Raw genomic sequence first — 15,022 nt, 5'->3', positions numbered from 1 at the left:
TGGCTCACACGCTCCCAGTCAGGAGATGCACACCTCTGCGTGGAAGGGATGCTATGACCAGGGACAGCTGCTGGACAGCTATTACCATGGCCCGGCTATGGCTCTTTGGCCCCTAAAGCACTGGCCCACGGCTAGGTTGGGAGCCGGAGCCGGTCGGGGTAAGTACCATGCAGGCAGCTGTAGGGAGCTGTGTACCCTCTACCTGTCCTGCGTGGGAGGCCAAGGGGGCAGAGACACAGGACAAGGGCAGCTCTTGGGGGAGCCCACCCCGGCCAGCTGGAGTGGCCCGGGCTTCCCAGGCTGGCTCTAGCTTCCAACTTGGCCATGGGGCGGGACCTCATGGGGAGAGATGGGGCCATGGAGGGGGCAGTTCCTCCCGCTTCCTCTGCCCCACCACTTTTAGGAAGAATCAGTTTCCCCAGTCTAGTCTCCTGTGGGTCTCATTTAGTTTGGTCTCATTTCTGTTGTTGGGTTTAGTGTATGACTAGTGGTGTTAGCCTGTGATTTGCAGCAGGTCGGACTAGATGCTCTAGTGCAGTGGTTCTCAAACTTTTTTTTTTCCCCGCAGACCACTTGAAAATTGCTGAGGGTCTTGGAGGACCACTTAATGATCTTTCCAAATGTTGTTTGTACTGTTAGCTAACTATTGTAAAGCGCTTTTGATAACCATCCCCTGGAGCTGGGGAAAGTCCCCTCTTTCTCTGGCCGCCACAGCCCCGCACATCCCAGATTCCCCCCCACCCTCTTTTCTCACCCCAAGGCCACCACCTCACCTTACATGTGCGTCTTCTCCAGGGTCCAGGCTCCTAATTCCTGGAGCCCTCCCTGCACAGCTCCACGAATTAGGTGGATGGTCCTTTGTTGTCTCGTGTGCGGCTGCCCAGGCACGCACCTTAGAGGGAACTATCCACGGACCACCTGAATGGAGAACCTCTGCTCTAGTGGTCTGTTCTGGCCTTGAATTCTGTGATTCTGACTCAGATTGACAGATTACTTAAATATTAGATCATTCAGTAATTGAAGAGTAAGTGCTACAGTTATGGGGGGGATATACTTATTTTTTTCATATTTAACACCATTATTTGAAAGTTTTTTTTTCTAAGTATGAATTCAGTTTAGCCCTAACTGTAGAACTGCGACTAGGGCTTCCATAATTCATGTAGGGCTTCATTCTTCAAGATCACAGGACATAGTGTTCATACTCACTTAAATTTGATATTCTGTCCAGGGACTGTTGTATTGGGGCCCTTGTTTGTAAATAGCTGTTTGATGGTCAGTAGTTGTAATATGTCTTTGTTTCTCTCCTATGCAGTGCCTTTGGTGTAATACAAAAAACACTTGTATGGACTATCCTGTGAGAAGTATTCTTCCATCATCTTCACTGTGTCCACTCTACGATGCTCGATGGGGTGTTTGCTGGAGTAGGTACTAATAGTAATTTTAATAAACAGATGTAATTACTTGTAATTCAAGCTATAGTAAGATAATATTGATTTTTGTTCCAAAATTAAGTTGACTACCATGTATTTATGATTTAGAATATGTTTCACCCAAGGAGCATCTTTGGTGGGATTCACTAATGTACACTGCCTGAGATCCTTAGGAACAGCCTTTTGAGGTACAGAGTCGTGGTGCTCTGCCTTAGTAAGCACATCAGCACCTTGACACTTAAAGGGGTTGTTCTTCCAACTCTACAGGAGATAGGATGATGTATGTGCCCTTCTTCACCTTGAGTGAAGGGAGTCAGCATGATAGAAGTATGTTGCCGCTCTCATGGCTGCCTCCTCAGCATGCACAGACAGCTATGATGGCAGCAGAGAACTGGAACTATACCAGTACTTCCACTAGAATGAATGCAAATGGAAAGTTCAAGAGCGTATGAGAGTGGTACAGGCTAAGGATGGAGGTGTGTTGGCTGTGGGTGCTGAAGAGATGCAATTGAGGCTTTTAAGAAAAGTGGGGGGGGGAGAGGGGCTGATAAGTAGCATGGCTTCACTGCTCATTTCCTTTTTACAGTTTGTGTTGACAAATTATGCAGCCTAGCAACTTTAATTCACAAATTAGTTTTGCGTATGAATAATGTAAGGATTGGTTTCAGAGTAGCAGCCGTGTTAGTCTGTAACACAAGTCCGCAAAAAGAAAAGGAGTACTTATGGCACCTTGTTAGTCGCTAAGGTGCCACAAGTACTTCTTTTCTTAATGTAAGGATTGTGACTCCTATGGTCTGTGTAACCCACATGGCTTGTCATTGTGAGAAGCTTTATTGGTGCTATACAAAATAGAAAGGAAGTGATGATCCCTGCCGTGAATTCAGAGCCAAAATGGACCAACAAGAATCTCACTTGTGGGCACTAGGAGACATCAGGGTGGCTTGATTTTAGGTCACATTTTAATCATGATTTAAATCAGGAAGCAGGAAACCTTGATTTAAGACGTAGTTTAGTCATGTTTTGCATTTGTACTTTCTAAGTTATTTTCCTAAGGAATAGCTGATTCTCATTGATTGGTAGCCATTAAAACATGTTGCTTCGCAGGTAAATATAGCCTGCACACCAGAGTTGGTGCTTTTTTTTCCTCTGAGGATACACGATACACACATTTATTTAAACTGTTCTATATCTTAATTTACATTTATTCAGATTCTTAATTTTTCAATTTTATATTTTGTTAGAAAATGGTGAACGATGATGTGTTCGTTATTTACTAGATAACTAATTTTTTACTTGCAATTTGTGCCAAGTTCTGTTGGGATGGAAATTCAAATTTAATTAATGCACAAAAACAACATTTTAAAATTTTTGTATTAAAAATAATACCTTAAATGTGATGGATACATAAAAAAAGTTTTTTATCAATATATGTTTTCCCTTTTAAAACTAATTGATTTACTAAAGAAATGAGGTATTATCTGTAATTAGTTAACTGGTTATTTTTTTGGTTACCATGTCCTTCAAGATTTTAGAACTAGTAGATCGTATCCTCTCACACTTCTATTTTAGTCGACTGGAAGAGGAGAACAAGTTTTCCTGCTTTTTTCAACATTCAGTTAGTTTCTTAACTTGGAATTAACTAGTTGTTCAACTTAACTAGTTGAATAAACTGAAATGAAGAAAATATTCTCTCTGCAGAAGAAGCTATTGCTGTTGAAAGCTGGTTTAGCAATTCAACCAATTGTGGTTCCATGTGCTTAGCTTAGCCAGTGACTTCCATTTCAGTCGTTTGATTTTCTTTAAAAATTGGAGCAAGCATACTGCTTAATATTATTTTTTGTATTTAATTTAAATTATTTTAATATATTGTAATTTTAGGCCTTAACATAGGTTGTCAATTTCAATTTTAATTTTAACTAGGTATATTTTTTAAAAAAGATATAGATTTAATTTAAATTTAAAAAATCCAATTTTTTATTAAAATAAGTTTTATCTGCCATTGGAGACATGAAGGAAGCCTTAGTCTTACAGCAGTAGTGATAGAGATTTTAAAGAGAGATTTACAATTCATAAATATTGTTCCTTGAACTGTTTGATTTACTCTGTTTTAAAAGAGAAACTCAAACTATGTATTCCTGAAAACTACTGTTCACTGTTCAACTTCTGATGCCACATGGTGTGCTGAGCAGACAAATTCTTTTCTATATATCATTAGTATGGGAAGTACTTGCAATTATTTTAGGCAGGTTTTCATTTTGTAGATTGACTGACTGTAGCTTAACCATAAGATGAAAACTTCATACTAGCACACCTTCTGCACAATAAGTGAACAGTTGCCAAAAGACTTCCCCTGCTTCCACCCCCTCGAGTTATTACAAGTTCTACACTGCAGCATGTCATATGAATATATGGTCTCATGGAGTTTGTCCCAGACATAGCAGGGAACTAATACCACATTGAGGATGGTGCTATTGTTTGTCTTTTTTGCAAATGAAATGAAGCAAAGCCACTTATTTTTGACTCAGTGTTGCTGAAAATGAACAGTGCAGCTTGTGAAATGCATTTTCATGTTCAGCTGTGTATTGGTGGAAAAATGGAAAGCTGGAGAACATATAGGTCCCAGATACCAGTGATATCTGGAACGTGACATGCTGACAAATGGTTGGTCAAAGCTAAAGGAGGAAGATGAGTGTAAAAGCAACATCAGTTGAATTTATTGTATTTTTATGGATAAATAAGCAAATAAAGTAGCTGGTGGATGCAGGAACACAGAATGACATTGATATTTGTTCCATTTTGCTAAATTGTATAGTCAATTGCTTGACCACACTTTTGGTTTTTATCCCTGTATAGACATAACCTAAGAGAGCAGACACAATTGGGCAAATCTACCATTAAGAACTCTTGGAATGTGGCCGGTCTCCCTCATGCCACTGATTTACTTACAACCCCAGTAAAGTTGTTTCATGAAGATTAGTTATAGGGTAAAGATGATGGTTGCTTGAGTCAGTGTTTGTTTGAAGTTACAGTGGCCCCTCTTAAATTACCTGAGATGTTAAACTGACCCTATTTATAGCCTATCTAGTCATAACAGTTGGATACAATTGTTAATAAGCTTAATTACAGTCTAATTTGTTAAATAATCTATTCATAAGATTTTTATGAATTTTAACTATAGAGAAGAATTAAGATCCTGTATTGTTTCTATATTCAGATCATCCGGACAAGACAAATTCTGACACAGATGCTAAATTGTTTGGAGTCCATTCTAAAAATTAATTTAAACTGGAATTTATTTGTTAGTTCTCAGAAAACTCATTCTGTACTCAGTGAGTATTTGCTGTAAGTTTGGGGAGGATATGTATTTTCATAAAAAACGGAGGTTGACTCCCTGCTCTCAGTGCAAAATGGGGGTCATGCTTAACTGTTGAGATGGACCGATGTCTCCATAAATATTGAAGTATGCCAGTCAGAAGCATTGTTAAGGTTGCATCTTGATTTCTACTTTGATGGGCCTTTTCTCTACAACTCAGTAAAAACATCAATTTTAGATTAAAAAAAAACAAACCAACAAGAACACAAAGTGTTAGTGAATTATTGAAAAGAATCAGTTGAAAATTAGTCATAGTGAGGGGAGATATGTCATCAGAGAGGATATTGCGGGCTTTGGGGTGGGGGCAGGGCAACAGAGAAGGGCAGCAAGAATGATCAAGGCCATGGAAAAAGAATGGGGTTGTAAGATAAATAAGAGGGAATATGGGGAAAAAAAAATCTAAAATAATGAATGGCATAAAGTAGGTAGATTAGGAACTTTACTTCTCCTGTCCATAATTCAAAAAGGGGATATTTAATGAAATTGAAGAATGAGAAATTCAAAACCAACAGAAGGAAATAATTTACACACAACCTGTAATTAGACTATGGAACTCATTGCCACAGAAAGTCACCTGAGGCTAAGAATTTAGTAAATTCAGAAAGGATTGAATGTTTATATGTATATCCAGAGTTGTAATTAATTAATTATAACATTTTTTTGAAGGGATACTGAATCTCATGCTTCAGGCAAGCAAAACTCTAATTGTTAGAGACCAGAATAAGATCTAATGGGGGTCATATTACCCCACATCTACCACTGCAGAAGTCTTAAACCTTCCTCTGAAGCATCTGGTGCTGGCCACTGTTGGTGCTGGATTAGACATGGTCTGTAGCAGGAGTCTTTCCTTTTTAAGATCCCTTTCACAGATGCCACACAACACAGATTAAATCTTGCGGTGAAGTGTCATACTAAGGAATACATTTGAGAATGCAATGTCTTGAAAAAATGTTCATGGTTCTACTTAATTACGTTAGGGAGCTCTGTCATTTAATGCATAACCACAAATCCACAGTTGTAAACTTCTGGCTTTTGATGTGAAGGAAGAGAGTGAACACATCTGTGAGCTGCATTGGAGATCTGTTGCAGCAAGCGGTTGTGGTGAGGAAAGGGGATAAAATAAGGGATGGGATCTGGGAGAGTTGAGAACGCTTTTTAAAAAAACCCTTACTTCTCTAACACCCGTTCTCCCTTTCATCTCTAAACTCATTGAATGCACAGTCCACAGCTACGGTCTAGAGTTCCTCTCCTCCAATTCCATTCCTAATCCTCTCCAGTCCATTTTTTGTCTCTTGCATTCCACTGGAGCAGCTTTCATCAAAGCTTCTAATGACCTCTTCCGTGGCCAGAACTCACAACAGATGCTTGGGGCCAGGATTTAACCATGCAAGTTGTTGACTCTAATGGTTCTAATCTTAAAAAAAATAAAAATCTATGCTCTGAAAATGTCTGGGAGATCTGTATAGTGGTTATAAATTACCCAATTATGCAAAAAACACCCTGTAGCTCTGTAACTGAGAAATCATAGTGTATGTAGAAAAACTGGGAGGGAACTTTCATTGCCATGTCAAAATCTGAGATGAGGATGTGTTTTTATGTACAAGAGTAGAATGGACAGTTTAAAAGGAGAGGACTAACAAAGGGATTAAAAAGCAACCTAATCTCAATCTGGTGAATGATGATTTTTCAGTGAGTAGCAGTGGCAGAGTTCTTATGTGAAACTGTATAACGTGTCGTTTTAGCAGCTATTTTACTAAAACTCCTATAGGAGTACTGCATAAAAAAACCAAAGATGAAACTCGGAAAGACCAAATGTTCATCAGAGGAAGCAGGGAGAAGACAAATTCAAATGACCACTGCTCAAGTCTTACAAGTTGTTTAATTTTATATATACACACACACACATATATATATTTTTTTTTACAGTGAACTTTGAGGCCTTCATCATTGCCATAGCTGTAATAGCAGGACTCATTCTGCTGTCAATTGGTGTCTGTTGCTGTTACTGCTGCTACTGCAGAAGGCGTTCTAGGGGGTAAATATATTTTTCTTTTATTAGCTTTGTTGGTCCTACAATGCATAATCTCCAATAGCTCTCCTAGAAATTTAATTTGGAAGTAAAACAAATTTGGTATTTTTTTTGGTTAAAAGAGAGGTAAACATATTTATTCACCCCACTTTGGTGGTATTTAATCACATCTTCCTGGTAAGAAAGTAAAATGAATAAAGATTGTATGCACACTTATTCTCACATATATATATATATATATATTTAAAAAAAAAAATCTCAGAGTATGTATGATGTGTGTAAAACTTAGCAATCATCTTAACAGGATTTTTTCCAAAGATCGATGTAAAATTTAAATTTTTAAAAAAAGCTTTAATATTTAATTGTACAAAATGTCATGTAACTATTAGAGTAGGTAGTTGAATCAAAGCACATTAGATAGCAAATTAAATTACACTTTGAGTTAATATTCATTCTTCATTGAAACAGATTTATGGTATAGCAGCTACAGTATCCACTGAGGACAGGCTGCGGTTATAAGATCCATTAGTTTTCTTCATTTCACTTGTTTTAAATGATTGTCTAACTGTCTGAGCCGGCACCAGCTTTCCAAGCAGGTGCCTGGGGCGGCATTGAGAATGGGGCGGCAGTCCGTGTCCCACGGCGGCAATTCAGCGGCAGCCCTGCTGCTCTTTCAGTCCCAGCAGCAATTCGGCGGCAGCTCCGCCGCTGTTGTGGCCGCAATTCAGCGACTGCTTGGGTCGGCAACATTTTTTAAAAAATAAACAAATACCACATCCTGAGTCTGCTCCCTGCCAGGGTAGATAAAAATCAATGATTTTTAAAAGAATAAAAATGAAATCTGATTTTGTTTAAATAAGTTGTTTTTTTTAAAATCTGTTTAAAATGAAATCTGAATTTAAGACAGGCATCTTAAGACCTAAACTTACTATAATTTAGTTGTAAATATGAAACATATTTTGATAAGAGACGTTTATATATCCAAAACATTTAAGGCTGTTTTGTTTTAATAAAATTTAAATGCTGTTTTGTGTTTAATTAAAATTCAGTTACTATTCTAATGCAACTTGACACAGATCATGAGCAAAAAGTTATCTAGTAAATAAGCAATATATCACTCATCATTTTCTAACGTACTAAAATGTACAGATAATAAGAATCTTTTAAGGCTAGTTCGTGCCTGAACAAAAGTGGGCCAAGACAAGGAATAAAATTAGTATCTATCCTGTATAAACCAAGCAACATTTCAATATAGTTTAGTGTCCAGGCACCTGAGTCTGCTTCAGGGTATTTCAGCTAGCAGTCAGTAGACTGTCTCAGGAATCAGTTGTCAGAGATCCTGTTTTCCTTTAATTTACACAAATGTCATGATCATAGTAGAGATAAAGAGATACCTTTTTGCTCAGAGGCTTTGAGGATGCCTAAGTTAGTTTCAAAAAAGTTTCAAGCTTTACAAAATTCAAACATTCCTAAGATCTTAGAGGGTTTCTGAAATTCACTTGTTGCCACAGGTTTAATTCTTTAATTGTTTAACATACTTCAAAGGGATCCAATAAGCAAGCAGTGTCTTGTTTGATTTGTATATGGGATGACAGCAATAGTTGGGTTTTTTTTTGTTTGTTTTTTTTTAAATGGTGCATAATCCTAATTGAGACACCTTCTGGAAAATAATGTTCATTGGGGCAGCACAAGTGTCCTCTTGTGGCACTGCATATTTGGAGCAAGCTTATAAGGGCAGTGCAGTCTCAACTAGCTGTTGTCCTTTCTTTCCTCAGTTGCCATAGGGATAAGGACTTTCTCTCCATATCTGGAGGAATTTCTAAGGTTCTGTACACCAAGTAATCTATCCTTGTTTGTTGTTTTTTGTTAGGTGCTTTAGAATTTTTTTTAGATATTACTCGATTTGTGCCATTGCACTGTTTTCTCATTTTTGGTCCCTGTGCCAATGAAATAGAGCTGATCTGTAGCTACCAAGAAGGAAGATTTAAAAAAACATGGATTTAAATTGTGTGTCATTCCCATCTGTGTTCCCAGAGAAGGCTATGTGTACCCGTTTGTTCTGTTTGGTGGAAATGGATTTTCCCAAACTGCTGCACTGTGCAAGTCTTCACCCTTCAGGCCCATGCTGATGGGCAATCGAGGCTCTGAGCCTTTCTCACAGAGTAAGCTTTCTTGGCCGGTCTCATCCAGTACCTCCACCTAAGGAGTGGAGTAGACCTCTTGATTTCAGTGCCAAGCGCATCAAGGATGGCTCCTGTGAAAAAGAAATCTCTGCCAGATAGGTTGTGATATCACACTACTGTCCCAGAGCAATGAGAACCATCTAGCGAATCCACTAATATGACTGAAGCCCATCTAACAGAGGGAGAAGAAAAGGAGAATGATTGCATCTATCTCCAGTATCCCCTCCCTATGGACACACTCCTCTGCCCCTTCTGCTATCTAGTCTGAGGATTCCAGTGCATTGGCGGTTCAGCAGACACCTCAAGAGAATCCATAGCAACCGGATTGCGTTTCGATGTGCCCTCTGCAACCTGCCTTTCAAGAGGCAGAAGAAATGTAAGTCTCATCAAGGCACCTGCAAACTGGAAGAGTCTAACTCTATCAGTCTGTGTTGCCACCACCCCATCTCGGCTCCGAAAGCAGAAACACCACGTGCGCCAGCTCCGGCTTCCGACTCCCCAAACACTCTGGCTACTGCATCCCAACCTCTTCCTCTAGAGCCACAGCATGAAAAGGTGGTCCAACCATCTACTGAGGGAAGGACTATCCCTGCCCCTGGGACCAGCCAACTGGATATTACTGCCTCGAAAATCCCTAAGCTGGACCCTGCCAAGAGGAGGATCGGCATTACCTCGCAGCTTATGCAAAGCAACTCCATCTCCAGATGGCTTAGTGCTTCCTTGCAGTATGTCCAGCACAACGCCGTTGGCAGAAGGGTCAGCACCCCCCGCAGGTAACTTCACAGGACCCTGTCGTCAGAAGAGCTAGCACTACCTCACAGACCACTCAGCGAGACCCAGCCAGTGGAGGATTATCTCCACTGCTCGGACCATGCAACAGGACCCCAACCCTAGACGGACCACAACAGCCTCCAAGACCACCCAATGGGACCTTGACCCCAGAAGGTCTCTCACTGCATCAAAGACCCCCCCAGACAGAACTTATCCACAGACTAGCATTGCTCCAGAAGCTCCAAAGCAAGATTGCATCCCTAAAAGGGCCAATACCGCTGCCTCTAAAACTGTTCTTCCTAAAAGGACCAGTGCTGCCCTAAAATCCATAAGGGAAGATGCTGCCCTCATTCCGGAAGATCCGGCCGAATGGAGTTCTCAACGCCAGGAGGGGAAAAAGACAACAGACTAATCCCACAGCAGTTTTCCAGCCTGAGCCTGCGGAGATTGAGCAGCCAGAAGAGCAGCGGCCCACGGTGAGGGCTGCCACACCATGGCAAGCCGCTTGGATGGAGGAGTTGGCAAGGACAGCCTTCTTTGAGGACTTTGACCTCCTTGTAGACAGACTCACTAAAGATCTGTCTGCAGAAATCATATCTGGGAGGAAAGGAACTCAGGAGAACTCACAGACTGCGCACAGAGCTTCTGCATCCAGACGCCACAGCAACAACATGAGGGAAGCCAGGAGAAGGAACATCAGTTGCTGCTATGACACAGCAGCAGCATCCAGGATCCAAAAGCTCTACTGGTCGATCAGCGCTACGGCTATAAGAGAAATCCTCGACGGGCCTTCATCCTACTGCGCAATCCTGTCCCAAACCTTCAAGGGTGTGTTTTACCATGTAGCTCAGAACGACGTGCAGCATCCAGAGTGCCTTCATCCTCTACCCCGGGTTGACTATGCAGAGGACCTGGAACAAGACTTTACATCACAGGAAGTAGAGACCAGACTTACAAAGACCAAAAACACAGTCCTAGGAAAAGATGGCATTCGTTACAACTTCCTGAAAAAACTAGACCCCTGGTACTAGCTGCCATTTTCAACAAATGCAAACAGTTCCACTGTACTCCCAGCTCCTGGAAGAAATCTATGACTGTGCTCGCCTACAAGAAAGGTGAGTGAGACGACCCCAATAACTGGAGACCCATCTCTCTCTGTTCCACCGTGTACAAACTGTATGCCAGCTGCTTCTCGGCTAGGATCACAGACTGGTCAGTGAACGGAAGAGCCATCCACTCCATCCAGAAAGGCTTCATGTCATGTGAAGGCTGCTACGCACACAACTTTGTCCTTCAGACTGCCATCCACATGGCCAGGAGGGCACGGAGGCAGTGTGCCATAGCATGGCTCTGCTTGGCAAGTGCTTTTGGATTGATGCCCCATCAGCACATTTTTGACATGCTGTGAGAGTTTGGGATACCTGAAAACTTTCTCCAACTAATCCAGGAACTGTCTGAAGCCTGCACCGCCACCATCCACTCCATGGAAGGAGAGATGCCTGAAATTCCTATCCGGAGCCAGGCTGCCCTTTGAGCCCCATAGTTTTCAACTTAGCCATGGAGCCACTCATTTGAGCAGTCTAGAAGTTTTGATTTATATGACAGAGTGAATATCCTGGCCTACGCAGACTCTTTGGTCCTGGTCGCAGACAACCCTGAGACTCTCCAACAAATGCTTGACCTCACCAGCCAGGCTGACAACTGGATGGGACTCTGCTTCAGTACCAGGAAGTGTGCATCCCTGCATATTGATGGCAGTAGAAGGGATTTGGTCCAGGCGATGCCATTTCACGTCCAGGGCGAACCCATGATCTTCCTCAAGGACAGGCAAGCATACCAACATCTCTGCATGCTGATGGGTTTCCGCGTCCAGCAGATACCATCGCGGAGATCCTACAAGAGGTGGCCAGGACTGACTCCTCCCTACTGGCATCGTGGCAGAAGATCAATGCTCTGAACACCTTCCTAATCCCCCCGTATTTCTCATTCATTCTGAGGGGATCCGCTGTAGCGGAGGTACCTCTTAACAAAGCAGGCAACACCATCCAGCAGCTGGTGAAGAAGTGGATGCTTCTTCCCCAGAGGGCCAGCAATGAACTAGTATACATCTCACACAGGCAGGGTGGCGACAGCGTCCCTCAAATGGGTGATCTGTGCGACTTTGCCGTGATCACTCATGCCTTCCGCCTTCTGACGTGCTCAGATGCCACGGTGAGGAACATCGCGGAGTGTGCTCTGCAGGATGCCGTCAAGAAGTGAATCGCCATAACCACCTCCATTCAAGGTGTCGCCACCTACCTGAGCGGCTCGCTGAAAGGTGAATTTGGAAGACGGGGGAGACTGCTTCGCTCTGGACTTATGCCTGCAACGCTACGCGACAACTGGAGAAGCATATCGGCTGCCACTGGGCGTGGTGCAAGGATTGCCAGGAGATGGTAGTCCTAGTACCACAGGTGAAGAACACAGGGCACACCATCATCACTTCAAGAGCCAGAAGCAATCTGAAGAGGACCCCTGTTTTCGAAGGTCACTATTTTCTAAATGGACAACCTACCTAATTGTCACTCAGTAATTAAGAATCTCCACTCATCGATATATTTTTGCTTTTCACAATCAAATCTATGTACAACTTTTCATGAGTGATATACCTGAGTATTCAGATTCTAATATCTAAACTGTACTATTAAATCTATTCACCTAAATTTAGGCTATTGCTGATTATGTACTCTATGTATCATATGACTTTTAAAAACAAACTTGGTATTTGTGGATAATCTAAGCACTATACCCAGATGTACAGATGCTCTTTTCTTAACCTATGTATTATATAATTTTTTTAACATTAGCTTTACTAAAATTTTTAAATCTAATGTCTTCAGCTGGCATATGGCCTCTAGCACTGAAGACTGTACATTGGTGCCAAGTTGTGAGTCTAGCAGTGCCAGGACTCCATTTGTGCTAAAATCATCTTCACTATTTGTGTCCTGTTTCTCATAAAGTTCCTGTCCTTGTGAGACTTCCTTGGTTCTGGGGGCTTCCCTGCTAAAGAATGCATCTCTTCGTAAACAGGCAGCTACCGTTACTCAGTTACATGGAATCTCTTTGGTTCTGAAGAATCTTGGTCCTGATCCGGAATCCCCTCTGTAATTCGGGGGCCTCCCTTGGCACCAAAGAAGCCTGCATTAGCGCATGAAGCTATCAGAACGGGACCAATTTCAAGTGGCACTTTCGTTTTGGATCACAGCTGAGAATGGTACGGACGCCTCCTCAAAACAGGGCAAGAAAAGCGTGTTGAGGAGGTTTCCATGGGTTTGTCTACACTACAGTTGGGAGCAAGCCTCCCAGGCCAGATAGACAGACTCTCGCTAACAGGCTAAAAATAACTGTGGATGTTGTGGAATCAGTGGAGGCTTACTTTAGTAATCTGAGTTCAAGTTCACTCTACCTGCTGGGTCTAAGCTAGCCTGAGCCTCCACCAGTGCAGCATTGTCGCACAGCTATCTTTAGCTTGGTAATGCAGGCCCTGAGAGAGAAAGTCTGTCTGCCCAGCCTGGGAACCTTACTTCTGGCTGCCGCATAGACATCTCGTGTTTGGAGCTTGACTGCCCCAGAAGAGAGAAGCAACCACCATCACCTTCAGCCAACAAGTATTCAGGAATATGAATCCCTGCACCGTTGGTGCCAATGGCTCCTCTGGCTCTGTTCATGCTACAGGTTCCAAGACTCCCAGGGCTTCTAGTATATTTGCAGTTGGTTATCATTGTTAGCATCTTGCACCAGAAGTTTTGCTGCTTCCATGTTCTTCAGAGCTAAAGGTTCATGAAACTAATGGTATATGCCAATCTATTGCCCCTTTCTGAACTTGTCAGTCTGCTGAAATACTAAAGTATGATGGTTACTTTTAGTTTAGTTGACTTCTATGATAAGCTTAACTGAGAACTTCCCTGGAGTGGTTCGAAGCAGGAAAATACTTTTAAATTCCAATGCTGTCCAATAATAAATACTATACATTCCAAGTCCTATAGAGCAGTGGTTCTCAAACTTTTGTACTGGTGACCTCTTTCACATAGCAAGCCTCTGAGTGCGACTCCCCCGTTATAAATTAAAAACACTTTTTAATATATTTAACACAATTATAAATGCTGGAGGCGAAACAGGTTTTGGGGTGAAGGCTGGCAGCTCGTGACCCCCACCCACCATATAATAACCTCGTGACCCCCTGAGGGGTCCTGACACGCAGTTTGAGAACCCCTGCTATAGAGGGATGTCATAGCTGTTAGGGGGTCTATATATTTTGGAACAGAAATGTGAGTTGGGCCTATTATGTAGTCCCTCCTAGCCCCTCTGATAATCCAGTTTTACAAAAGGCTGTGCAAGAGTTAGAGGCTTCTGTTGTATCACATATTTCAGCCACAATGGATTCATTCTGAAGTTATACCAGACAGAGGATATTTAAACAGATGCTGTCACTTTGAAATCTGGTCAGGTTCACAAAAGGTCAATTTATTGACTTATCCCCAAATTAATCTTCCACAATTAAAAAAAATTACTTTTTTTTTTCTCTCCCCTTTCTATGAGAGGCCCACACAAACAGAGGAAACAGAAATTGACTGCACGGAAAAGGATCCAGCTACATAGTGTGTCCCTCCCCCCCCCACAAAAAAAAAAAAACGGAGGCAGCAAGTCTGCGCCTTGGTCAACTGACTTGGGCTTGCGCTACATGGCTAAAAATAGCTGTGTAGGTGTTCAGGCTTCGAGCCCAAGCTGTAGTGCAAGACCCATGAGCCCAAGTCAATTGACCCATGCTCTGAGACTTGCTGCTGTGGGGGGGTTTTTGGCTATGTAAGATGTACCCAAAACATACACATTTAAAAACATTTCCACTGTAATCACTTTTAGTATTCTTGGATGGTACTTGTAACAATAGTAAGTTTTTAAAACAACTATATGGAAATGTGACTTGACAGTTGATTGTGTCCTTTAATGAACTGCTGAATTCAGACTGCCCCTTCTGATCTATGTATGATGTGCCATACATACAACATATGTATGTATGGCACATCTATGTTGTGACTTGCTGTGATTATCCTGTTCTAGCCACTGGATGTCACTGTTGCTCTGCTTAAGTGCTGATGTAAGTGCACATATATGGTACTAAGAAAAGGAGGACTTGTGGCACCTTAGAGACTAATAAATTTATTTGAGCATAAGGTTTCATGAGCTACAGCTCACTTCA

General features: G+C 41.8%; 1 protein-coding gene across 4 annotated transcripts in view; it reads left to right on the top strand.

Moving 5' to 3' along the window:
- Positions 1-15,022, top strand: part of PTTG1IP2 (PTTG1IP family member 2) — a 58,055-nt gene that overhangs the window by 13,260 nt on the left and 29,773 nt on the right. For all 4 annotated transcript variants that reach the window (XM_073334012.1, XM_073334011.1, XM_073334013.1 and 1 more), the window contains exons 3-4: positions 1,313-1,421; positions 6,730-6,838. In XM_073334012.1, coding sequence (XP_073190113.1) covers positions 1,313-1,421; positions 6,730-6,838 — 218 coding nt within the window. The remainder of the gene's footprint in view (positions 1-1,312; positions 1,422-6,729; positions 6,839-15,022) is intronic.

The sequence above is a fragment of the Lepidochelys kempii genome, chromosome 2, assembly GCF_965140265.1.
Source record: "Lepidochelys kempii isolate rLepKem1 chromosome 2, rLepKem1.hap2, whole genome shotgun sequence".
Taxonomy (NCBI): Eukaryota; Metazoa; Chordata; order Testudines; family Cheloniidae; genus Lepidochelys; species Lepidochelys kempii.
Note: the sequence above shows the minus strand (reverse complement) of the source record. Positions and strands in the feature narration are given on the sequence as shown.